The 27841-nt window shown below is 37.6% G+C and overlaps 1 protein-coding gene across 2 annotated transcripts; it reads left to right on the top strand.

The window, feature by feature from the left end:
- The first annotated feature begins 333 nt into the window (after positions 1–333).
- On the top strand, positions 334–11517 carry LOC103707773 (aspartic proteinase 39-like). 2 transcript variants are annotated; one of them, XM_008792409.4, is made up of 12 exons: positions 334–671; positions 787–907; positions 3825–4252; positions 4358–4514; positions 7040–7122; positions 7222–7318; positions 7472–7544; positions 7774–7965; positions 9629–9753; positions 10007–10108; positions 10201–10298; positions 11020–11517. In XM_008792409.4, exons 1-12 carry the CDS (start codon positions 415–417, stop codon positions 11189–11191), a joined length of 1905 nt encoding a protein of 634 aa, XP_008790631.1. In that variant the 5' UTR covers positions 334–414; the 3' UTR covers positions 11192–11517. The 2 variants fall into 2 exon arrangements, 1 of the variants encoding a protein (XP_008790631.1); XR_003385852.2 differs by lacking the exons at positions 10201–10298; positions 11020–11517 and adding an exon at positions 8980–9060 and having other exon boundaries at positions 10007–10109.
- Positions 11518–27841: the final 16324 nt, after the last annotated feature.

The raw sequence follows: 27841 nt of genomic DNA on the forward strand, positions 1-27841 counted from the left end.
AATCCTTGTGCGGAAACGTAGGCCATACTCTATAATTATAAAGTTAAAAGAACTCAGAAATCTCACTCAGGAGTGACACAGAAGGCCTATCTCGACTCGCGTGGCTTCTGTATGTAGTGGGCCCCGTTAAATAAGTCAGAGGAGGAAGATGGGCGGGTGACATTTCCGGTAGGTCTGCTGGCCATTCTTCTACCAACTATGTGAGTCGGATCCGCCGGGCCGCCCGGTACCACTGGCCCCACCCTGAGATCGTTGACATTGGACTCTAAAAGATAAATTCACCCCGATTGCTCCGTCAAAGAGACGACTCTGAGTCGAGACCTCTTCCCCTCCCCTCCCCCTCCCCTTGCCCTCTCTCGCTCGCCGCCCATCGCCGTTGCGTCTCCGTCGTGGTGCTGTCGCCGGCTGTCCTCTATGGCGCTCGAGAGGAATCGGGCCGCCTCCTCCCTGGCCCTCCTCCTCCTCCTCGTCGCCGGCGCCGGCACCACTGGATCCCTCCAACCCCTTCCCACGAAAATCTCTGGAGGAGGCGTGCCGGCGATGGTGCTGCCGCTCTTCCTCTCTTCGCCCAATTCCACCCGCCGCGCCGCTGAGGCCGGCTACTTCCGCCGCCGCCAGCTCTCAACCGCCAACGCCCGGATGAGGCTCTACGATGATCTCCTCACCAACGGGTACTCCTCGCTTTGGATCTGGGATCGCTTTCCGGTTTTCTGTATCTTTGTGGCTTTTAATTCCTGGATTGCCTTTCGGATGATTGGGTCCCCCGGTTCTTTTCTGTTTTCTTAGGTACTACACCACCAGGCTTTTTATCGGGACTCCGCCTCAGGAATTCGCACTGATTGTGGATTCGGGGAGCACTGTCACCTACGTGCCCTGCTCCTCTTGCGAGCAGTGTGGCAATCATCAGGCAAGGAGCCGTTTTTATTCCCTTTTCTTAATTTTTATCTTTTCAAATGGAGTAATTTGGTTACAACTTATTTCACTAAATCTAAATAATAACCTAAAACAAGTGGATCAATTTTTGATTAATTAGTTGATTACTTGTTCATCATGAAATTTAATTGATACATCGTGTATGTTCAAAATGTGAAATTCATGAATCTTATTTAGACGTACTCTAACTATTAATCATATATATCTTCACTAATGTGTTACTACAGAGCCGGTTACGACTAGTTTAACATCTCTGAAGTTTTGTCATATAGATGTTTGATAGAAGGTGTACTTGAGTCTTTAGATTCTATTGTTTATTGTTATTCCATCTGTTCATTGTCAGAAATGATAACAGCCAAGTTCTTGCCTCATTGTCCATACCTTATTCAGTGGAAAAGCTTGAGGTAAAAAGGGGTAGCAGAGATTATCGAAGATGATATGGTCATTGCAGCTAAAGGCTAGAAGAGGCATGATAAAAATGGAGAAAGATTTGTGCCATAGTCAAGGAGAAAAATGGAGAAAGATTTGTGTCATATTCAAGAAGTCTAAAGTGAAGAAATGCAGATTTATAATGACCAAATTGGTAACTACGAAAGCAGATAAAAAAAACAGTGAAATATTGTGTTTGATAGTGATGTGTTGTAGTTTTTTTCCCCTGAAGGATGTATAATGGAAAAGCCTGAAGAGACAGGACACAATTTCTTGACCATTAGTATGGATATCATTGTAAATGTGGGCTAGTCAATGGGGGTTTCCATGTTATGTCCAATAAGCTCCTCAGCTTTAGGATAGTGTTAACATGTAAAATACTGTAATTCTCATGAAATATATGCATGTAAAGATTCTCCTTCTTGGCCATGTTTAATGCCTTATAGCTGTAGAATAGGGTGTACTGACATGGTAGGCAGTTTACTCCCTTTGTTTAAACTTTGAAAACCCATCTTACTTATGAAGATAGAACTAAGATGTCACTAGCATTACTTTCAAGTGCATAGTTAAATTCTTGCTTTGCAATAGTTCTATCTGATGGTTAAAGAATGCTGTCTTGACCTAATTTAAATATATCTCTAAATTGAGACATTTCTCCTGTGAGTGCAATGATGTGTGGTCATGAAAAGAGTTTAGCATCACTGTTCCCTTCCCTTATTTTCTTTTTTATGAAAATTCTGGGAGAACTATTTGGTGAGTTTTTTGTGAGGAAACTTTCACTTACTGAAACTTCTTTGATCTTCCTTATATCTATTGATTTCATATAAAGCACTGGAGTTACAATGAAGAGCACCAAATTCATAAGTTAATAGGAATAATGGAGGGATATAACTACAGAAAATGATTATTAGGCACCTAAATATATCAACGGGCAGGCCCATTCATTTTTAGGCATCTTTTCCATCTTCTGAAATTGCAAGAAGATGTTTTCCCTTTTTTTCCGAGTAAGATGTGAGTTTTTGCATTAGTACACAAATGGAATTGCAGATTGGCTGGCCAGCACGGGGTACAATGCTACTTATAACTTTTGGATGGGGAAATGCCTGAAAGATTTGGAGAACAATTTGTACAGTGTCTAGAATTATATTTATATATGACTTCTATGTATAGTCTGCCTGCACTTCTGTTTGAAGAAAAATTGTAGGACTAAATAAAACAGATAGCATGCTATATTTTATGTTCACTAAAACATATGTTATTTCTGAAATTAAACTTATGTCATATGCAGACTTAGGAAAATATATGGTTAAGTAGCCATGCTTAAAACAATTTGTAACATTTAGGAAATTAAGGAGTTTTTTGGTCCCAGTATGCTTTTGTGCTCCATATTGTAATACTGCTAACTGTTTCTAACTCCACGAATTTGCTGCCATTTTTCTGAACATCGACAGTCACAGTTTGCACATCTTGGTGGCCCTAGTTCTTATGCTGGTGTATGATCTGTATGCTAGTTTGCTTTAATTTTCTTGACTTTTTAAGGTGTCCTGTTATCACATATGATTTGATGACTGATTTATTATATGCCCTAATATACATGTCATAACTATCAAAGAGTACATATTTTTGTAAAAAATGGATAACAGGTTTCATTTATAATATATTTGGAATTACATATGCACTTATTGCTTATGTAAAGGTGGACCATACTAAAATGCGTTTACCTTCTAGAAAATGATCTGAGCATCTCTTCTTGTTGGTTGAATGCGACTTAAGATCAGAATGACTATTGTTACTTAACTGTTTAGAGATCTTCTATGTGCTAAACTTCATTTATCATACGTGTTAATATTCCACAAGAGCAAGGATTCTCGTCCTGGTGCACCCAGCACATCCTGCTGGTATCATCCCATTCTGATAAGAAAGTGATACACAGAATGCCCCTAGACACTGGTTCGCTCATGAATCAAGATGTCCTAATCATTGCAGTTGGTACCGACTGAAACAGGCTGAAATGGTGGCCTCCTGATACTTTGGGATGGCCTGACGTCTTGAGATACCAACTTTTTTATATTTTATCTCTTCTTCCTGTTGGTAATGGTCATTCCAGTCTGTCCTGACTCGTCACGATACTATACCAACTCAGGACAATTACCAGTATCGTGACTTTAATCCTTGACAAGAGAATGGGCATACACATATGTTGCATTACTATTTTAAGTATTTCTTTTAAGATGAAATAGAACATAATTGAATGAGGCAATATTCTTTTTGTGCATATGCTTTCAGGTGGAGTTACTTTTGTTCTATGACATATTGACTACGAATCGTGAATGTTCTGCTTCAAGTTTTCTTTGCATTTGAGTTGTTTGTTTTGAAATAATATCATGTGTCAGGCTTCAGGTTTGTGAAGCCCCATGTGACCTTGCTTTCTCACCTTGACTCATACTTTGGTTGATGTCTAGGACCCGAGGTTTCAACCTGAGTTGTCAAGCACATACAAACCAGTAAAATGCAATACTGCTTGTACCTGTGATAAAACCAAAACACAATGTGTTTATGAGAGGCAATATGCTGAAATGAGCTCTAGCAGCGGGGTGCTTGGAGAGGACATTATATCATTTGGCAAAGAAAGTGCACTTAAGCCACAGCGTGCTGTTTTTGGCTGTGAAAATTCTGAAACAGGTGATTTGTTTAGTCAACATGCTGATGGCATAATGGGACTGGGCCGTGGTCAGCTCAGTATAATGGATCAGCTCGTTGAAAAGGGTGTAATACATGATTCATTCTCTTTATGTTATGGTGGGATGGATATTGGTGGGGGTGCAATGGTTCTTGGTGGTACCTCTGATCCTCCTGACATGGTCTTTTCACGTTCAGATCCTGTCCGCAGGTATTTTATATTGCAACTTTTTAGGAGCAATCAGATGTATGGATTCTCTTTTCAATTACATTTGATACATCTCCCACATTTACTCTAGTCTCGGGATGGCAACAGCCCATATTACAACATTGTGCTGAGGGAAATACATGTGGCTGGGAAGCGATTGCAATTGGACCCAAGGATTTTTGATAGAAAGCATGGAACTATCTTGGATAGTGGAACCACATACGCATATCTACCAGAAGAAGCTTTTGTAGCATTTAGAGATGCTGTAAGATTCCTTTCCTTTAATTTTTGGTTCCTTAATGTTATTGACTTTTAAAATGTCTTGAAGACATACATAAAGCGTTGACACTTTAATACAGATATTTTGTGTTGTTTTATAAAATGTTGAGAATACAACTTTTGTAAAGTACATCAAGCTCCAAAGGAAATTTAGCTTAGGTCTGCCCACATACTTCTAGTGAAGTGTAACAATTTTTTCTTCTTTGTCTATAACATAAAATTGGGACAAAAAACAAGTGTTTTCAATCTGAAGTAACATTCACAAGTCAATTAAGTACTGAATCCAGCACATATATAAACAGTTATATATAGATACAGGTACAAAGTTCATTGCGTTTATAAATTATTGGGGTTTTATAAGGTTAAACTGTTGGATGCTTTTGGGTACCTTGACACTTGGACTCGTGCCAAGTGTCTAGCTAACATCAGTTGAAATCAATTCACACTAAGTAATTTATGATTTCAACAAGATGCAAACAACATTATATTTTAATCTTTGTGTGATGAAAGTAGGTGGGTTCATTCTAACAAGAATTAGATATGGCCTTAATGCCAATAGAATCAAAGATCAAACAAAAGGAAGTACTGAAGGGCATCATCAATAGATATGGTCTTGGCATGATTGACAGATTGCAATACAAATTCTAACGATAGTTTTAAACCAATGTCGTCCTAAAGAATGGAGAACTATGTTGGTTATGCACATCTTTTCCTTTCACTCTCATTTATTTCCCCTGTCCCCACCGTGACCTGCCACATTCATCCTCTTCCTTGCCCTCCCTTTCTCATTCCTTCTGCTTTACCTTTTATTTGTAACTTGCTTCGCTTCTTTTTTGTTTACTTCATTATTTTTCTGTTAACTTCTCTCTTTTCCTTCCTTTCCTCTCTTGTTAAGGTTTTTCCCCTCTTCTTTTAATGGCATGCAAGGCAATTTGAGCAAATGTATCAGGTCAAGAAAGAAACTAGCTTCTAACAATGTATTAAAAAGTGGATGGTGGGCACATAGCGGCAGGGGGGTTCGTGGCATGTAGGGGGTAGCGGGCGCCATGACAAGCACCATGTACCCAACAACTTATCTTCCTCACTAAGTATCAAAGATCACTATTACACATCATATTTATGCTAAAACTAAAACATCAATGGCAAAGTTATAAAACATCATAAGTATGTAATGCAAAAATAGAGGGGTATAATTTAATAATAACATCATCCACCTTACACCTTAGCATCATGTCAACATTTGTATAAAAGTGTCCTATCTAATATATCATCATCTAGCAAGCATCATAACATCATTCATAAAATAAAGATGTCCACAATCACATAACATCAACTTTTGCCACTTCTTTTTCTCCTCTTCTTTCCCACTCTCTCTCTCTTCTTTCTGTTAAGGTAGGGAATCAGACTGATCTCCCTTTTATGATTGGCTGCTGGACTGGCTAAATTAGAGCTAATTGCTGGACTGGTCCAGTCCTTGATGATCTAACGTGCTCACAATGCTACAATGTCGTAGTGGCTGCCATGTCAGCTTTTGGCCCCTTGTAGTGGGTGCCTTGTATTAAAATGCCATATGAGGCTGCCAAGGGCCTAGGTGTATAGGTTTTGGGCCCAATCTTCCATGGTAGATGTGGCTGCCTTTTTCTAAAACCATGGCTGCCAATGATTTTTTATGCAGTCTCCTCACCTTTTGTAGTTATCTATTTCCCTCTCCTGTTGTTTAGAAATTGCATTTTGTCATCTTCTTAAATCATCATTCTTATTGTATTCTCTGTCATTCTCTGTCATGAGTCATTGCTGTGAAATTTTGACTTAATCTGCTTATTGTAGCATGATTTTATACTCTAGATGCTATATTACACTTTGTTGTATGTAATATTTTCCCTCCTTGGACGACATGCACCAAAAACACCATATCATAGACTTCATGTTGTTGAGTACTGTAGTGATTCTGGTTCTGATTGGCATTCCCATAAGTTTTAAGGATTCTCTTGATAAAAACTTGATATTCATGTATGCTATATTACTTTTATACATGCTTTCAGAAAAAAAATTGGGAAATGCTAAGAGTCTTGTTTTCTTTGCTGTCATTTTTGTTTATACTACCTTTTTAGTGTTATAATCTTGACAATAATAAATTTGTCCAGATTGATTGCCCTTATACTATGGATGTAGATGGCTATTGAGTGCTGTCTCTCCAGAGGTTCCTTTTTTTCTTATTTCATCTTTTCCATGTTTAGGTTGAGAAGATAATTATTGATACATTTAATGATTTCAATTCCTTTCTAAATGTGTATGTTCCTGTAATTAGATTCAAGTAAATACTTAAGATTGCCCTTCAATCATTACTCATTAATAAGTATAAGCACTTGACGCAAACTGTGATGTTTTAAACACAAATTCTGCAGATGCAATCTTTATGAATTTGATAATTTTTTAAAAACATTTGTTGAGTTGGCAAATCGGCTGCTGAGCCAGTTGATTTTCATGTTTTTTATTTTTCATGTTTCACAGATCCTGAGCAATCTACATTCCCTTAAGCAAATTCGTGGCCCAGATCCCAATTACAAAGACATTTGCTTTGCTGGTGCTGGAAAGTAATGCCAGTAATATGACTATATTACTCTGAAATGTTTGTAGAGATGTATTCCACTTTTTCATATCTTAAGTCTATAATCTTACATGCATGTGCGCAGTGATGTCTCCCAACTCTCGAAAACCTTTCCAGAGGTTGATGTGGTATTTGGCAATGGACAAAAGCTGTCACTTTCTCCTGAAAACTACCTGTTCCGGGTAATTTTGCAAGCTATTATCAATTTTACTTTCTAGTTGATGGCAAATTTAACTCACTGCTATCTTGTTACTTGCTGGTGCTTCTTTTCTGAATGGTTTTGATGCAATAGCTCATTCCTTCTCTTTTCTCCTCTTATGTTATTCGAAATAAAGCATTCAAAGGTTCAAGGTGCTTATTGCCTGGGAATCTTTCAGAATGGAAAGGATCCAACAACACTTTTAGGAGGTATGATGGCTTAGATCTTACCTTTTAGTATAATTTTTCCTTTGTGCTGCTTGCTTATGACAGCTTCATTTGTAGTTTTATATGGTTGGAGTGCTGGCACTGTTATATCTTGTCCATGTCAATGCAGTTGTCCCTCTTTTTTTCTTAATAAATCCATGCTAATTGACTTTTTTTTTTAAATGCTTAAAAGTCAGTCTGCAACTTATCATATTTGTATTCTCACTGACAGGAATTGTTGTTCGCAATACTCTGGTAACTTACGATCGTCAGAATAAAAAAATTGGGTTTTGGAAGACTAACTGTTCTGAACTATGGGAGAGACTGCATATCAGTGGAGCCCCTTCGCCAGCACCTTCATCTTCCTCTAACTCAAATTCAACTGCAGAAATATCACCGGCAATGGCTCCTAGTGGACTGCAAGGTGATGTTATATCACGTTCATAATCTGCCCACCTACAAATATATTCATCCACATTATGCCTCTTTGAAGTTTTTAAGATACGTTGGTAACTGTACGGGCTGAGTTAAGATCTAGGAATTTGCCATAACTGAGAACATTCAACTATACATTTAGGGTAATCAGGATTTGGGAACATGATGCAAGAGATTCTTTCTATTTGTCTCAATAAGTTCCATGCAACTGACAAACAGTTGCTCTTGCTTCCACCTGTCGCCATAATAACTTCATTCGTCCTTCACCATCCAATCTTGTTAAGAGTTGTGTCCTCTACTGCTTCTGGTTTTTGTGTATACCCCCAAAAATCGCGCATGTTTTTTCCCAGATCTTCCAAACCCACCCCCTTCACTTGAACCTTTGGTACATGTCCTGATTGCTCTCTGTAACATTGTATGATTACAAGTACTTTTTCTTAGTTTGTGTGATTACTACACATTCTCTAGTGCATTTGTTTATAGCCTTATCTTGCTTCTAACATGTATTTTTTGCCACAGTCATCTCATGAGCTTAGATAAGTATTTCCTTCAACTACCAAAAGCAGGTTATAATGACACTGCACTGTAGGAGCATCTTAATCTGTGTGCTCCATACTTGATTAAATATGTTTTTTTCTATCTCCATTTGTCTGTACATATCCAATATCTGACCTCAGTTACTCCTGGCCAACAGTATTGACTAGTCATTCATTTCATATATCTCGAATCCTTTTTTTGCTAAATATATCTCGAATCCTCACCTACAACAGCGTGCCATATATTTTATCCGAGTTCTGATTTTTGTACTTTTTTCTCTAAAGCTGATGATTCCAATTCAAGTTCAACCCAGTTATTGTCTTATCATATAATACTACAAAATATGCAAATGACACACATGGCACATTGAGAACATCAACTCTATGTGTGTTAATTACAGGTTAGGATTTTCTCATCTTGACCACTTGTATCTTTGGCTGCCTGACAAGAACCTCATCTTCTACAGGGAGGTTATTTTTGGTGGTATGATTAATTTGATCAAGATGTCTTGGGCCAACTCTTTGGTTTTTCATTTGAAGTAAATTAGGTGAGTAATGATTTTACTTAGCATGATGCCCAAGACCACATAATGAGACATTATTTGAAGTTCTTGAGTACTTTTAATGGTCAATGGAGGAAAAAATGATGCTGAACTCATGAAGAAGGTATAGCACATGTAACACAGACCAGATGAGGCCCCTACTCTGGAGAAGGGCATGAATTTGTAGAAAGCCTGGGAAGAAATTGTGAGAAAGTTATTAAGAATTTTCTTAACAGAGAATATAATAATTGATATAAAAAATTTGCTAAGGTCGAGTTTTACAACTGATGACAAGTTGATGGGAAACCACATATGATTCTATTATGCATTGAGTAATTATATTTCTATTATGTTACGAAATTGTTGAAGTTTGACTGAAAAAAGTTCCTATATGACATAATATATACGTTCATACATGCATACCTACACACATATACATATATACATATACATGTACATGGACACATATGTATATATTGCTTTTACAATTCAATGTCATGTAATTACTATTTGTTGAAGAATATGCTTAGGATTTTACCATCAGATAAATTTTGTTTCTTTTATCTCTTTTCAGGTCAATTCCAAATTGGACTCATAACCTTTGATATGTCTTTGAACATAACATATGAAGACCTCAAGTCCCATGTTTCTGAACTTGCAGAGCTCATTGCACATGAGTTAGAACTCGACTCACATCAGGTGAGATAAAACATGTTCTAGTTTCGGATATGATGAGAAAAGCTTCAACCTAGGTTCAATATGCATGTGTGCTCACATCGAGTCTTGGCCATGGAAACAACATTGATTCATAAAAAAGCACCTTTCTAATCTTGATTAGGAGGGCAGGACCATTTATCCTTCTGATGTCCAGGCATTGTTGTTAGACATGATCTAGTTTATTTGAGATTCTTCTCTCTTTTGATATCAAAACTCCAAATTTAAATGGTTGCAGATACATTTGATGGATATTACAAGTAAAGGAAATGATACCCTAATAAGATGGGCGATCTTTCCGGAAGGATCTGCTGATTTTTTTTCCAACACAACAGCAAGGGTAATGTTATCATCTGGCATCTTTTGGTGAATAAAATTTTGGCCTTTCAGGTTTACAAACATAAGATTTAACAACACTACAATTATATGCAGGGCATCATTTCTCGTTTAACTGAGCACCGTCTTCGTCTTCCTGAAAATTTTGGAAGTTATCAATTGGTTGAGTGGAATGTTGAACCTCCATCAAGAAGGTAACTAAATCCCAGATTAATAGTTAATATATTCAGTTCATGCCTTTTTTTGTTTAAATTGTAGGTGAACTTAGTGACTTTGTTTAAATAGTTTATGTTACCATAGTTGGGTTTGCTTTTGTGAATATTTGACATTAGAACAAGTATTATGCTTCTCTAACTCATGTTGTTTCAAGCCTTCTCAATATCTAAGTTTTGCATGTTTTTGTCTATTATATTGCAATTGAAAATCATGTTGCATGAGACATAACCATCGTAGATAGACTACTACTTAAAAGCAAAGATCAAAGTTTTGCTAAATTTCCTAACCATGCAATAGCCTACTAGTAAATTTAATATTAGAAAATTAATGTGTGAAATCCTTTAAATCCACAGTACCCTTATAGGAACAAGAGTGATGAAAGTATTAGCTATGTTCCTTGTAGAAATGCACTTTATCATGAAAGATCTAGAAAATACAGAATGGGATTGGCATTCATTTGTCTTGCTGACCCTTTTCTGGAAGCCAACATCACTTACTTTATAGTTCTTGCCTCCTTTTTTGATTCATTTGAGATTTCATCCATCCATGTATAGTTCTTAATATGCAAATTGCTGAAGTGGAGATAGTAACGAAATTTATGTTATGTGGATCACTAAGAGTCTCATGTTATTTATCATAAGAAATAAAGGGAACAATTGTGGTTCCTAGTACTAACTCTAGCTACAATACTATGTGCAGAACATGGTGGCAACAACATTTACTGGCCATAGTTGTGGGGATCTCTGTGGCTGTGTTGTTGAGTTTCTCGGTCCTCTTGATATGGTACTTCTTGAGATATAAATTTGAAGGTCTGAGAACATACAGACCGGTGGACTCTGCTGTTCCGGAACAAGAGCTCCAACCATTGTAAATTGTAGCTATGATTGAAGCAAATATTATGTTGATTCTTTACCATCAATATTGCCATTAGAATAGCTCACATTATTATGCTGAAGCATGTTGCTGGCCCAAGTCTGGTTCAGCCTAATTTGTAATGCAAGCTCACATGCAGCACGAATATGAAGAGAGTGCCTCGTTGTAAAGGGGTGCATGTGTGAGGGAAAACCATGCAGTAATATAGATCAAGATATATTTTAGTCTTGAATTTTTGTTCAAATTAAGAGGAAACAGAACTGGCATTTTTGAAGAGCTCATAATGCTAGTTTGTGACAATTCATATAGCGTGCCTTTGTCAAATGTCATTTTCAAGTGCAGACGCAAAAGTGCAACATTGATGGTAAGATGTTTAGGGCTTGAAGTGAGACCAATTTTTTCAGGTGCTATGATGAGTTTATGTCACCACCCAGTGTTAGCTTGGATGGTGTTATTTCATTTCGAGTGGTGTCTTTGGCCCCTGTTTAATGCGTTGGGTGGCTCTGGTCTCCTCCGTGATAAGCTTGTGCCAGGTATGATGCAACCAAAGAAGTGTCTTTTGATCTGGTTGGTTGTCAAAATCATCCACACTCTGGAGTCTGTCTGTCTCTGTTTCAAAAAGAACAGCATCCAAAATTTCCAGGTACTTCAACCAAAGTAAGTACTATTCTTCTTTTGCTTCAATCCCCTCGTAATGTTCTAAGATATCTACAAACTACCATGTTCGCCGGAACTGTGGACTACCCAACGTGACTGGTGATACAATGAGACCGGGAGGGATTTTAAGTCCAACTTGCCCTAGCAAGGGGATTTAAACCCATACTCATCCACCCTATATAGGTTGGAATATGGACAAACCCTAGGTAGATTGAGCTAGTGTTTCCGAAATTAAAGCTTCGAATAAGCCAAAACGAGGATTAATTACGGTAGGCTATTACATATATACGCCCGGGAGAGAGGCGGAGCAAGTACAATTAGATGGGATAGGTTTGAGAATCGGATCGGTTTAAGTTACAAAATCATCTTATTTTTTACATACAATTTTTTTTAAAATCTCAATGAGGGGATTTCTGAAGTATTATATATATTCGGATCGAGTTCAGGATACTTTATCATTGTCAATAGCCATTCCGGATCTAGTGCGAGTCGGATAAAACCCATTCCGTGGGAATTTGGTCAAGTCAGGCATCGAATGAGACATAATAAATTGCCACCCCTAGAATTAGTATATCTTGGAACCGAGTCGTGAAATTGAACCATTATCTCTTGTTTAAGTGGTGAGATATTATACCATCCAAGCTGTCTCTTGTTAACTTGCATCACGAGACAATGTTGCAGTGAGACCTCCGTAGGTTGAAGTCAAACAGTCAACCTAAGTGTTCTCAGATTATGGCCACTTGTTAAGAAATGGAACTCCAGTTGGGTCTTGGTGCGGTGACGGCGAGTCGGACTTGGAAGCTGAAGTTCGTGTTAGATTGACAACGTAAAGGAAGCCAGTCTGATGCGAGTAGGGAAAGATTATTTTGAATTAGGGAGGAGAGAGGCCCATCAGAGAAAGCTCAACATATATTCCTGCTAATCGTAGTAGATTTTTTATTCTTTTCTTCCTAACAAGATATTATTCAATTATAGATCATAACTGTACATCATATGTTCATCCTTCAGATGTAGTCATGTGCATTGGATGTTCCCCGGTTCTTATGAAATTGTAATAAAATGATTCCAGAAAGCACCAAAAACAAGAATTAACAATGTTTAAAACTGAATCCAAGTGGGCAAGAACTAGTTTTTTCCAGTTGGGATCTAGACTTAATGGGGCCAATGAAGATGTTTTTCTAAGCCCTTTGTACTTCATAATGCTAAAAATTTTCTTTCGCCTTAATCATGACCAATAGAGGCATATATTTAAGCTAATAGGAACAAAAGAAACGAATATGTTGTAGTATATCGAATAAGTATAGCGCCAAAAGCAGGAACTAACAATTTTTTAAGATTCAATCTAATTGGGCAAGAATTAGAGTTGGGAAATAGACTCAAGGGGGCAAATGGAGATAATTTTTTTTCCTTACCAGAAGCCCTTTGTACTTTATAACACTAAAATTTTCTTAGAGCCTTAATCATGACCAACAGCGCCATCTATTTCAGCTAATAGAAACAAAAGAAATGAATATTGTGTGGTAGGAGGTATATAACTCGCGCCTAACTAGCGATACCCGTGACCCGTTAGGAGATTAATGCAAGTGCTCCTAGAATCTAAAAGCTTAAGCTGGTAAGAGGAGGATCGGCCTAAACTAATAAATCATAAAGCACTTTTTTTATTAGTCAATGTGAGACTATGACAATCTTTGCCAACCAACTTCGTGATGCTCTCATCATAATTAGCTCCTACTCGACACAGGAGTCTTACTCATGACCCAGGTCCTACTCAACCCTACCAGATTCTCCTCAACTCTAGTAACTCTCAATGAGGAGCCAGAATGACTAATAAATAGTGTGATGCAATATAGGCCAAACTCTGGTATCCCTTGTTATGGACTCACAACCCAAAAATTTAAGTTGTTAAGAGGAGGAGGAGCCCAGACGGATAAACCAATGTGGCACTCCTTTTATTAGTCAATTTGGGACTATGACACATGGTTGTGCTATTAGATTTAGAACTTCATTCATTGAAGAGATGCTAAATGGAAGATTTTAATATCAACATTAGCAAGAGAGGCTACTAATTAGGAAGCAAAAATAAAATGTAGCAAGATGATAGTTGTTTAACTTAGATAAAATAATTATTTATAATTACTAAACACTAATACATCACTTGCAATAAGACGTATTTCTAAACATTATTGTAACCAGAAGTAGCCACTTAAACACCATTACAATGATAGTCACTTAAAACACTATCACAACAAGAAATAGCCCTATAATTCTAACCAAGAGTTTCTTTGTCATAGCACTACTCTCAGATGATTCTTTAATCTTATAATATAGCTTTTTTGACTCCACACTTAAATCACTGATTTCTCTTCTTATCTCTTGAAGTGATTCTTCAATCATTATCAAAGAGTGATTTCTAGATTAATCACTTATAGCTAAACACCAATCTGCAAAGCGACGTTCTTTACAACTATACGTAACACAGTTTATTTGGATTTTTTGTAAGTTTGAAACTTTTGTAGAAGCTATGGCGATAATCCAGCCTAGATGGGCCACTTTGAAAATAGAACAAGATTTTCTTTTGTCTTTTAGTAGCAGTTTTAAGGAGAGACAAAAAGGTAGATTTGAGTCTTTGGGGTGTGGATGGCTTCCTTGTGTGAGAGAGAGCTGAATTTGGTTCTTGCCTTACAATTTTTTAATAAAAAAAATCTTCTCTCCAAAATTTTTCTTCCAGGATGCTTGATTTCAGGCCGGTGCATTTGATCTATAGCGTGCCCTTCTACAATAATGTTGGCTCTCTCTTTTTTTTGGTAATTAATGTCGGCTCACTCTTTTTTTTTTTTTTTTTGATACACCGACAGCACACACTAGTCTCGCGTGAGTATGGCCAACTGAATATTCCACAGTGGTGGAGGGACAAAAATGCACCGGGTTTAAAAAATCTTCCCAGAATGATGAGCAGCAAAGGAGGCGATCCAGTCAGCAGCTCTGTTCGCCTCCCAAAACACATGCACAACACTGAAGACATCGCACTCCCGCAGTAACCGCCGGACGTCCTCTAAAAGAGCCTCCGACTCCTCCTATAGAATCCACTCTGCCACCTGCACTGAGTCCCTCTCCAGGATGATGTAACGGGCCTCTAGAACTCGCCTCGCATAGGAGATACCTCTCCATACAGCCCTGAGTTCTGCCCCTAAAATAGATGACTCAAAGATGCGCTGCCCTCCACCGCAATCAGCCTGGCTCACTCTTTACTTTCCATTATTTATTTCACTAATGAAACCCCACATATTCTCTCCTACAAGCAATATTATGCATACTACTTCCATACTTTATTACCAATAATATTACAGGACTCGGACCACCAGTGTATAAGTAACATTTAAGCTAAGAAATACTCAAGGACGCTTTGGCTTCTTCTTGCCATCTTTGGTGACCTTGTCTCTGCACTCATCCTTGTTCCCATTGTTGTCTGTGTGTATTGTGAATTTGTAAAATAAATTAAATAATAAATATATGAATAAATAAATCTGACCTCAAATGAAGATTCAACTATGTTAGATCAATGCTAGTGTTTGACACTATGTCCTTAAGACAGATTTCGCCCTCCACACAGGTGCTTTGGATCTCGTGAGCGTCTGCCTCCCAGGATACAATGATCTTCACAAACAAAAGGAGCACACCAATTTGTTTGTACGGCGAACCAAAAACTGAGTTTTTGTACTCTCTTTGAATGAACTCACTTATGCTCTCTAAGAACTCTAGAATGAGAGAACTAGATGAATTGGAAAAATTCCATTTTTAGAATGGTTGGAGGAAGGCTCTATTTATAGAGTTCATGGTGACTTTGCAGAATAGACACCAAGTGAAGAGACATGTCTTTTCTATTCAAATGAATAGACACATCCCTATGAATAGTTATATCTTTCATGCTAATAGTCATGTCTTTTAAATGAAAAGATGCATCCACACAAAGATGCAATGAAAAGATGCATCCATATAAAGATGCAATGGAAAGATGCAACTCTTTTGAAGAGACATACCTCTTCTAAAAAGCACCCTTTTCAAGTGGGTCATTTTGCAGCCTATTTTTTCATTCACCTATTATAGTCTAACAATCCCCCACATGAATAGAAAATTGGCTGAATGCATGTAAATGTTAATGCAGACACTTAAGAGAGTACATTGCGAAAAGATTCTGCATCGAGATAGGTAGCTTTTGGCCTTGAACCTTCTCTAGTGAAAGGCTATCGGATTTACTGGCTAAATAGTGAACAAGATGTCTTGAACTATTCAGCTGATTAAGTAAATCGAATCAAATAGACTTCACAAAGTTTCTTTTCTAACACAGTTAGTTCTCATGATTGTGTTCATTTTGGCCCTGAACAACTCCTGGTATTCATGAGTGCTCTAGAGAATTCAGCCTTATAAAAATTCTCATAGAAGCGGCCCCTTCACACTCATATAGGTGACTCTTATTAGGAATATCCTGCTATATCCCACTTAGATTTTCAAAATATAAGAGTTCATTAAAAGCGAAGCTTACCCTTAATTATAAACGCTGCAGGCAGCACTAGTTAATCTTAGGAATAGGTTGGAGATTTTGTCTCCCTAGTGCTTATGTTAAGCCACACATAATTTGGTTGTCCCTTTGAACCTAGATCTTGGGATCCCAGTCAACTAGGTTGGGTTGCCATTATGATGACTCTTTAATTTTAGGCTTTAATCCCATTCCCCTCGATGTGCAATTTACTTGCTCTCTAGTTAAACCTTTAGTAAGCGGATCCGCAAGATTCTCTTTAGACTTTATATAGTCTATCGATATAATTCCATTTGAGAGCAATTGTCTTATGGTATTATGTCTTCGACGGATATGTCGAGATTTACCATTATACATATTACTCTGTGCCCTTCCTATTGCTGATTGGCTATCACAATGTATACATATTGCTGGCACAGGTTTTGGCCATATTGGAATATCCTCTAGAAAATATCGAAGCCACTCTGCTTCTTCTCCTGCTTTATCTAAAGCAATGAATTCAGATTCCATTGTGGATCTTGCAATACATGTTTGCTTAGAAGATTTCCAAGACACGGCATCACCACCAAGTGTAAATACATAACCACTTGTGGATTTTGTATCTTTGGTATCAGATATCCAGTTTGCATCACTGTATCCCTCAAGTACAGCTGGATATCTTGTATAGTGCAAACCAAAGTTTAGAGTGTATCTCAAATATCTAAGCACTCTAATAATTGCCTTCCAATGATCAACTCCAGGATTACTCGTATATCTACTCAATTTGCTAACTGAGTATGCTATATCGGGTCTAGTGCAATTCATGACATACATTAGACTACCAATTATACGAGAGTATTCCACTTGAGAAATGCACTCTCCAGTATTTTTGGCTAAATGAAGATTTATGTCAACAGGTGTTCTAGCTACATTGTTATCTTCTTTGTTGAACTTTTCAAGTATTTTCTCAATGTAGTGAGATTGAGATAATATAAGTCCATCAGATGTTTTAGAAATCTTAATTCCTAATATAACATCTACAACACCTAAATCCTTCATGTCAAACTTACTGGATAGCATTCTCTTGGTAGTTTTAATGATTTCATTATTACTACCCAGAATGATCATATCATCCACATAGAGGCAAACAATGACATAGGCTTGGCTATCATTTTTGACATAAACACATTTATCACATTCATTGATTTTAAATCCATTTGTGATCATGTGTTTGTCAAATTTCTCATGCCATTGCTTAGGTGCTTGTTTTAATCCATACAGGGATTTAACAAGTTTGCACACTTTCTTTTCTTGTCCTGGAACAATGGTACCTTCAGGTTGTTCCATATAAATCTCCTCATTTAAATCACCATTTAGAAAAGCTGTTTTAACATCCATTTGATGTATTTCAAGGTTATACAATGCTGCAATAGCAATTAGCATACGAATGGATGTTATTCTCGTAACAGGCGAGTAGGTATCGAAATAATCAATACCTTCCTTTTGCTTGTAACCCTTTGCCACAAGTCTAGCCTTGTATTTATCAATTGATCCATCAGCTTTCATTTTTCTCTTGAAAATCCATTTACTACCCAAAGGTTTACTTTCAGGTGGAAGATCTACCAATTCCCAGATGTGATTTTGCATAATGGATTCAATTTCACTATTAACAGCTTCTTTCCAAAAAGGTGCTTCAGGAGTGGACATTGCTTCTTTGAAGCTTTGAGGCTCATTTTCTAATAAATATGTTAGAAAATCGGGACCAAATGACTTTGCAGTCTTTGCCCTCTTACTGCGTCTAATTTCATTGCCTCTTTCTTTTTCAATGGACTCATGATCCATATCACTAGTTGCAACATCATAAGTTCTTTTATGAGAACTTGTATCACTTATATTTTTGCATGGAAAAATATTCTCAAAAAATGATGCATTTCTAGATTCAATAATTGTATTGACATGTATTTCAGAAATATTAGATTTATGCACAAGAAATCTATAAGCACTACTATTATTTGCATATCCAATAAATATGCAATCAATGGTTTTAGGTCCTATTTTGCTCTTTTTGGGAGTAGGAACTAATACCTTAGCCAAACACCCCCACACTTTTAAATATTTGTAGGAAGGTCTTCTACCTTTCCATGCTTCATAAGGGATTTTGTTTGTTTTCTTATGGGGTAACTTATTGAGTATGTAATTTGCAGAAAGCAAAGCTTCCCCCCACAAATTCTGAGGTAATCCTGAACTTATCAACATAGCATTCATCATCTCTTTTAGAGTTCTATTCTTTCTTTCAACAACGTCGTTTTGCTGAGGTGAATAAGGCGCAGTAGTTTGGTGAATAATGCCATGTTCTTGACAGAACTTATTAAGCGGTGCATCATATTCACCACCTCTATCACTTCTAATTGCCTTAATTCTTTTGCTAAGTTGATTTTCAACTTCATCCTTATATTGGACAAACATATCTAATGCCTCATCTTTGCTTCTAAGTAAATACACATAGCAGTACCTTGTGCAATCATCAATAAAAGTAATAAAATACTTTTTTCCTCCTCTAGTTTGAACATTTTTCAAATCACATATGTCAGTATGTATCAATTCTAAAGGTTCAGTACTTCTTTCAATTGAATGAAAAGAGGATCTTGTTAGTTTTGATTCTATACAAGTCTCACATTTATTACTAGTATTAATATCAAATTTAGGCAATAAATCTAAACTTACCAATCTACGCATAGTATCAAAGTTAACATGTCCTAATCTACCATGCCACACATTTGAGGACTCAATAATATAAGCAGAAGATAAATTCTTATTATTAATAGATGGTACAATAGTCATTACATTCATCTTAAAGAGCCCTTCGCTCATGTACCCTTTGCCTAAATAAATTCCACTTTTAGTGAGTACAAATTTGTCAGACTCAAAAACCAACTTAAAGCCATTTTTGCTCAACAATGACCCAGACACGAGGTTCTTTCTAATATCAGGCACGTGCAGCACTTCGTTTAGAGTAAGTTCTTTTTCCGAAGTCATCTTCAATATAACCTTGCCCTTGCCTTCAACTTTTGAAGTGGCAGAATTACCCATGAATAGTTTTTCACCACTAACTGTTTCATAGGAGGTGAACATGTTCTTATCAGAACATATGTGTCGAGTAGCCCCAGTGTCTACCCACCATGTCTTGGTATTGGAAACCAAATTTGCTTCAGATATGACAGCAGAAAAATTTAATTCTGCAACATTCGAAGCTAGCTTATCCACCTCGGTTATATTAGCTTGTGGAGACTTTTTCTTGAAATTCTCGTGTGCCTTTCGGTAGCGACAATCCTTAGCACGATGGCCGGGTTTGTTGCACACATAGCAATTTCCCTTGAATCTCTTTCCGTTGCCACTCTTGGTATCTTGTTGATCATTATTCTTTCTTTTTCTTTTGTTGGTCTTTTGTCCCTCTTCCACCACATGAGCCTTGGACTCCATGAAATGGTTTCCAACCTTTTTCTCAGAATTTCGATTGTCTTCTTCAATTCTCAATCTAACAATCAAGTCTTCAAGTTTCATCTCCTTGCGCTTATGCTTGAGATAATTTTTGAAATCCTTCCAAAGTGGTGGTAATTTTTCAATAATTGCAGCCACTTGAAAAGACTCACTTAGTATCATCCCTTCAGCATGAATGTCATGGATGATCACTTGGAGATCTTGAACTTGACTTATGACATCCTTGGAGTCGACCATTTTGTAGTCTAAGAATTTGCCCACAACGAACTTCTTTGTTCCAGCATCTTCCGTTTTGTACTTCTTGTCCAAGGATTCCCATAGTTCCTTTGCCGACTTGAGAGGACTATACACATTATATAATGTGTTGTCCAATCCATTAAGAATGTAGTTTTTGCATAGAAAGTCAGAATGCTTCCATGCTTCTACAGCGGCCATAGTTTGAGCACTCTCTTCACCCTCGGCAAGAATAGGAGCCTCTTCACGAAGAACCTTCACAAGATTCAACGTTGTGAGATAGAACAACATTTTTTGTTGCCATCTTTTGAAATCGTTCCCATTGAACTTTTCGGGCTTCTCTCCATGGCTCACATGTGAGGCAATGGGAATGGCGGTAGGCACCACATTGCTTGAACTTAAAGCCATCTCTAATTACTAAATAAATGAATAATCTCAAATTAGAATGAGTAATATCAAAATTTAGTTTGTCAAGTGAATGCAAACCAACAATGAACAAATTTTGCAAACAGAATTAAAAAGTGTATATATAAAACTATTTGCAAAAAATTAAATAAATACAAAATCACAATATACACAATATAAAAAGTGGAGATCTGTCTTAAGATTGTTGTCTGTGTGTATTGTGAATTTGTAAAATAAATTAAATAATAAATATATGAATAAATAAATCTGACCTCAAATGAAGATTCAACTATGTTAGATCAAGGCTAGTGTTTGACACTATGTCCTTAAGACAGATTTCGCCCTCCACACAGGTGCTTTGGATCTCGTGAGCGTCTGCAGGATACAATGATCTTCACAAACAAAAGGAGCACACCAATTTGTTTGTACGGCGAACCAAAAACTGAGTTTTTGTACTCTCTTTGAATGAACTCACTTATGCTCTCTAAGAACTCTAGAATGAGAGAACTAGATGAATTGGAAAAATTCCATTTTTAGAATGGTTGGAGGAAGGCTCTATTTATAGAGTTCATGGTGACTTTTCAGAATAGACACCAAGTGAAGAGACATGTCTTTTCTATTCAAATGAATAGACACATCCCTATGAATAGTTATATCTTTCATGCTAATAGTCATGTCTTTTAAATGAAAAGATGCATCCACACAAAGATGCAATGAAAAGATGCATCCATACAAAGATGCAATGAAAAGATGCAACTCTTTTGAAGAGACATACCTCTTCTAAAAAGCACCCTTTTCAAGTGGGTCATTTTGCAGCCTATTTTTTCATTCACCTATTATAGTCTAACACCCGTAAGTCCCAGAGCAGTATTTGAGGCAGTGGGCCATCGCCCTGGCTTTTGTCACAACGCACCTTGCACTTGGAGTCACAAATGTCTGCCACAAGAACCAAACCAAGACCAATGCATGCATCCCCCCAAACTAATTATAAACATCAAAACAAGTTTCAAAAGGAAAAAAGGCTATAATGAAATATTTTATGAAGAAAGAACTCTCATTTTAGAATTTCTCAATCCAAAAAGAAGACAACCTTCTAGTTTTGTCACTCATTGTTAATTACCTGAGCCAGCCATGGCAGCTTGGAGATGACAGGATGACAAAATGAGCAGCAAAAGGGCCAATGTAACAGTGAGTAACTTCATCTTTCTACAAGGTTTGGAAGAAGGACTAAAAGAGAGATGGTTGGATCAGAGATTATGCAGCTGAAGCACAACTAGAGTGGAGTAGGAGATTAGAACCGGACTTGGGTTTAGGTGAGGAAAAGGGTGGGTATTTATAGGAGCACAAGGGAGTGGCAGGTGAGACTTGGGGTAGCGGGCTATGGGCTGGCATCTTAGCGGAAGGTGAGGAAAAGCTTGACAGCGTGGAGAAGAGCACGGTACACCAACCCAACCATGGAAGCCGGGTGTTAGCCGCTCGGTTTTGGCCTAATTCTATTGCTCTCCGTCTCTCATATGCGTTGTTTGTGAGAATCCGTCCGGACATATGTTTAGTTTCAGAGGCCACATCGGTTATTTATTAGGTAGATCTTAAGTATTTATATAGAATCAAAAAATCCAATTAATATGTTCCAGCTAGCTATTTTGGATGAGATCCTGAGTTGTTATATTTTTCGACCAAAAATTCAAAAGGAACGACACTCAGAGATTCCCTTCATGTGGTGGTGTCCTTGGGTTACATGAGAAGTCTTATGCTAGTTTAGCTTGATCTTACAAGTGATGGGTTGACGGGGCTATTGGACCCATTTTATAGCAAGCATTTAAGCATAATTCTATATTAACCAAACTCCACCCAGCCTAAATTCTATAGATTTTTTCTTTTTTTCTTCCTTCAGCCTAAAGACTAGAATTTGGGCTGAGTTTGAATAGGCTTTTAAAAAATGTAAGATCTGGTTTCCATAGTACTTTTAGTTTAGTCATGTAGAGATATCCAAATAAGCTCCTGAGTAGAAGTAAATTCTCTATCAGCTCTGTTTTACTGGATGAAGAGAAAGAGGACACTGTGGTACACTGGCATTGTAGCCTCCCCTCTTATGGCAATTTCATGGGTACTCGGGCTGATCTCACAAGTTCATATGGCTGAGATGAGGACTTGGGCTGGTATTTGCCAGTCAGGCCTTTCTGGTCCTCTTGTCTGTGCCACGCCTCAGCTTGTGCGGGGCACGTGAGGCACCCAGTACTCACGCGGGGGTCACATGAGGGGGAAACATGTGGCTCCCCTGCTAGATATTGTCCGATTCTGGAGCCTGCACGCGCGCCGCATGCACTGCTCAGACCCCTCTCCGATTTTGTTTTCCATCCAAAACGCGTCTGCAGGATTTGGAGACACCCACATCATATATCCAGGCTCTGGAACGAGTCATTCCGATATGGGACTATTGAGCCTCACACCCTTCCCATCATCGGATAAGAGTCGTCCTCGGCTCTGATACCAATTATCATGTCCCCGCCTGCGTGGGGCACGTGGGCCACGTGAGGCACCCAGTGCCCACGTGGGGGCCACATAAGGGGAAACACGGGGCTCTCCTGTCAGATATTGTCTGGTTCGGGGCCCGTATGCGCATCGCACGTGCTGCTCAGATCCCTCTCCGGTTTTGTTTTCCACCCAAGATACATTTGCAGGATTTGGAGACATCCGCCTCATATATCCAGGCTCTGGAACGAGTTTTTCCGATGTGGGACTATTGGGCCTCACACCCTTCTCACCATCGGACAAGAGCCGTTCTTGGCTCTGATACCAAATATCACGCCTCCGCCTGCGCGGGGCACATGAGGCACCCAGTGCCCACGTGGGGACCACATAAGGGAGGAACACGGGGCTCCTCTGCCAGATATTGTCCGGTTCCGAGGCCCGTACACGCACACACGCGCCGCTCAGACCCCTCTCGGATTTTGTTTTTCATCCAAAACGTGTCTACAGAATTTGGAGACACCCGCCTCATACGCCCAGGCTCTGGAATGAGTCTTTCTGATGTGGGACTATAGGGTCTCATATCCGGACAGCTGACCGTGTGTTTAGAGAGGCAAATTACGCTGACTGGTTGGCAAAAAGAAAAGACTAATTTTGATCTTCCAGTGGGATCGTTGATGCCTTCAGTGTTTGCATTCCTCTTGCACAATGACTTACTGGGTTGCTATCCTCTGCATCCTCAATGACCTCTTCCACTATGACATCCTCCGTATGTTTTTTAAAAGAAAATTCTGCCTGTTTTCTGATGTATTCTTTTACTTTCTGTTCTTCTGTTTCACTGAATGGTACCAACAAAAAAAAAGAAGAAGAATCTTTCAAAGTCAGCAATTGCATTAGTTGGACTGTTCTCTGGTGTTTAGATCCTGCAAGCAGCTTCATAACATTTGCTCATCACACGCATGCAAACCCACTCACCCACACACTAGAAATTAAAGAAAGAGTTCCATATGTTACGCCATAGTACAATAACTGACTCATACCATTTCACAGCTCATATTCCTATTGCCTGCTTCAGTTCTTCTTGTCTCACCATACTTAAAGTACTTGCTTTAGGTGTACCAGTTAAACATGGCCATTCTCAACTTTACCAGCCTAATGGATGGCAGAACAGTAACTGGCCTTCTTTTAACGCATCAGCTATTCTTCTACTGGAACTTCTCTTCACACATTTCGATCCAGAGACTAAAAGTATAAATTTCCCATGATGACCCTTCTTGTAGCAGCAGTAGCCAACTGGAGGCATCTGGCGAGCATCAGATTCTTCTTCACCATCTCCATGCCATAAAAGCACTCGATGCTCAACCAAGCATATCAAAGGTTGGGTCTCTATCACAAGTTCCATCCTCTCCCTAGGCTTCTTTTGCTTTACTACTACCCCCTTTTGCTTTGCAGCCAGAGTGTGGATAGAATTTAGATGAAAGGGTGAGGAGAATTTTAGCTCCTACGCAGATCCAGCGTAGGCCCAAGTTAACGTCCATAGTCCTTAGTCAGCCACCTTTCTTTCTGACCAACCCTTTGGACTCGTTTGGTCCGCGGGCAGAAGAGATGAAAAAGTATAGCCAACAAAATAATAAAAAGAAACCTCATATTTGATTGGATTTTTTTTAAAAAAAATAAAAAAATAACATTCTCATAAGAATAAAATATTCATAATTTATTAAAAAAAAATCCGTGTCAGATATAGCAAAAACGACGCCCATCAGCAGGGAATTGGGGTTTTTTTTTTCCAAATATGCCCTTATTCTCATAAGAATGGGATAAGATTTTATATAGAATGGAGTAAGATTTTTTTCTTTATTAAGAGTATAATAGATATTTTATACAATTTTTTTTAGAAAAGTAGATGCTCAACCAAACATAAGCCACGCTGAAATATATCATTTTTCTACGGTCAATTAAATATGTGAAACCCATTTTTCCAAGCATTAGATTCCTAGCAACAGTATTAAAATAAAAAGAAATTCTTTTTGCTGTTTAGGTCACAAAGAAATGGCGCTTGAAAAATCTAATGGACCCAATAGAAAGTACCAAGCTGATTTATGTTGCAAATGGGCCTGTAACCTGAATTGGTTTTGGATCTTGGATGTACAATTTTAGACACCTATTGTTCATTTTTAAAAATGATACGATGTCATTGCGAGTGCTTGTTAAAACCAGCTGTATCATTTACAATTATTTTTAGTAATTGGATTTATGAAATATTTTATCTGAAACAGGTACTTGTCCTAGTAGCCATATCACTCTACATAGCTTCTGGATTTGATTGATATGTCTCTAAAATTTAGACTTGAATAATTATAATATAAGTAGGTCTTTCTCCCTCTCTTAAGAAAAATATATTTTCAACTTATTCATGATTATCCTTCTTCTTTGCTTGGTTGTTATACATGGCTTGTCTGAAAGGTACCTCATATCATTGACTTACAAATATTTTCTGAGAGAGGTAAATTTCCCTTTGTTTCCTTTCTTTTTCCTTTTGGGTTGACTTAACTCAAATATTTTATATTAAAAAATAAAGTGCTATTATACATTGCCAAATAATTTTAATTAAATTCATGACTCAGATTAATTAAGTTGCATTATTACCAGAGAGACACAAATACGAGCAAGAAACAAGAATCAACCAACATAACAGTATTTATTATTAGTACAATATCCATTGACCTTACAAAATGAATACTTAAAAGTCATAGGATGACAGATATATTTTTAGGGTCTTATGAATTGTGAAAATCCAAGACAATACAAAGCACCCTATTTTTGCCTTCTTTTTGACTTTACAATTTTCTAACAAGAAAAAACAATGACAAATAAGGCATCTTCTATAAGAATAATTTTGTAAATATTGATTTACACCCGAAACCCAACCCATTTATACCACAAATTGTTCATCTTTGGCTTCGATTTCGATGAACCGATCCTAGCTAAGTCATATAAATCATATCTAATTTATGCCTGGTCAAGAAAGTCCAATTCATTCAACCCAAACCAAAACAAGCTAGAGAATCAATTTTGCCGTTCAGCACCCGGACTCGACCAAGCCGGTTTGCATCGAGCCGGATTTTGTTGTGGACCCACTTGCACCCATACCTAGGTTTTAAGAGCTTTGGTTGGTGTTGGCTCACTTAACCAAGTCCTCGGAATTTATTCCCCGGCAACCTGCCGTGGAGGTCAGGGCAACTGGGTGCCCGGCCCACAGCATCGAGCCGGACCGCCCATTGACCCGACCGGCCCCACCTCGACCGGAGGGCTCCTGCATGAAATGAATTAAAGAATGTTTGAACCCCACCCCCTAGATTGGTAAGTCTTGGATTTCCGAGCTTAATCGTGGCCATTAAATGATGAGATAAGGCGACCCTTGCCGTTGAATGGGATTTGTTTGTCTTGTTTTGTCGAATGGGAAAGGACCAGGACCAAGTTCAATATCCTAGGTGACATTGCGACATAGATTTCTTTGATACGTAATGTTTCAGGATACAATATCTATGGATAATATAACTTTACGGGCTTGGTCCTTTTTATAATTATTTTAAGAAGGAAAGCAAAATGCAACGGTACATATTATTATATTAAATTGTATAAAAGAATAAATTGAATGTAGATCAGCCGGTGGTCCGCCTTCGTAAACTCGTGTTGTAGGTCTCCTAGTCTATATAGGTTATGGGTCGAGTTCACACTGATATCATTTGTTACAACCTAGGGTCCCATCCAAAATAGCTAGTTGAAAGATATTTTTTAAGTTTCTTAGTTCTATATAAGCACTCAAGACCTTTTCGGTAAATAACCGATGTGGGACTAAACATATGCATGCACAGGTTCTGACATATATGTAACTAGTTTGGTCATAAATTTGATGTAAATTTAGATTACTGAAGTACAAATAATATTTTTTTGCAATCATAGCCGGTATATACCAAGCAATAAGTATATAGGTTATCGCAACACAAATATGGAGAGAGAGTGAGAGATGGGAGGCTAACATAGCACGTTGTTTAAAGCTGACCTAATAAAATTTTCAGATTTAGTTGATTGAGGCCAAAACCTAGCCTTTGGTACTTTTTTTTTTAATGAATAACATATTAGAATATTTAATATTAGGATAACTTGTATGGTCCCAATTGCAAGGGAGATAGGGTAATAGCCCATTCAACTCATGCCTGCCGTGTTGCCATCCTAGCTACAAGTTTAACTAATCTTGAAAAAGAAAAAATTCAGACATGATGGTAAAAGGACGAGAAATGGGCGAGACTGAACCTCTCTTAACACGTGAACGAACAGAGGACGACGACTTGACTTTTTCGCTCACTGACCGTCATGTTTTCCGACCACAGCGCAAATCATTCTTTTAAAAAATAAATAATCAGTATGCTTTGAATGCTAAGTATCAATGATCCGATCAACCAATCGTTCTCATCTGCAGATCTAAATTAGGTTTGACATAAATAAATTTAAATTATAAATAAGACAACTCGTTTAAATTTATTGATTAAATAAATGAGCTTCAGATTTAAATATTTGACTGTTTAATTTGTTTTGATTCATTGGATTATTACTAAATCTGTTTATCTGGTTCAAAACCTATTTAGCCTATCTGATCTATTTAACTTAATCCACTTCACCTGTTTAATATATTTAAATTCATTAAATTCATTAAAAATTTATCTAATACGTTCGACTTAGTTTGACTTTATTAATAAATGAATTATGCCAGTTGAATCGGATTATCAATTTAATAAATAAAAAGAATTCAGATTTAAATTTTTGACCTATCTGGCTGAAGTGGATAGTTGAATTTTGATCCGGTCCAACTTA

The sequence above is a fragment of the Phoenix dactylifera genome, chromosome 15, assembly GCF_009389715.1.
Source record: "Phoenix dactylifera cultivar Barhee BC4 chromosome 15, palm_55x_up_171113_PBpolish2nd_filt_p, whole genome shotgun sequence".
Classification (NCBI taxonomy): Eukaryota; Viridiplantae; Streptophyta; class Magnoliopsida; order Arecales; family Arecaceae; genus Phoenix; species Phoenix dactylifera.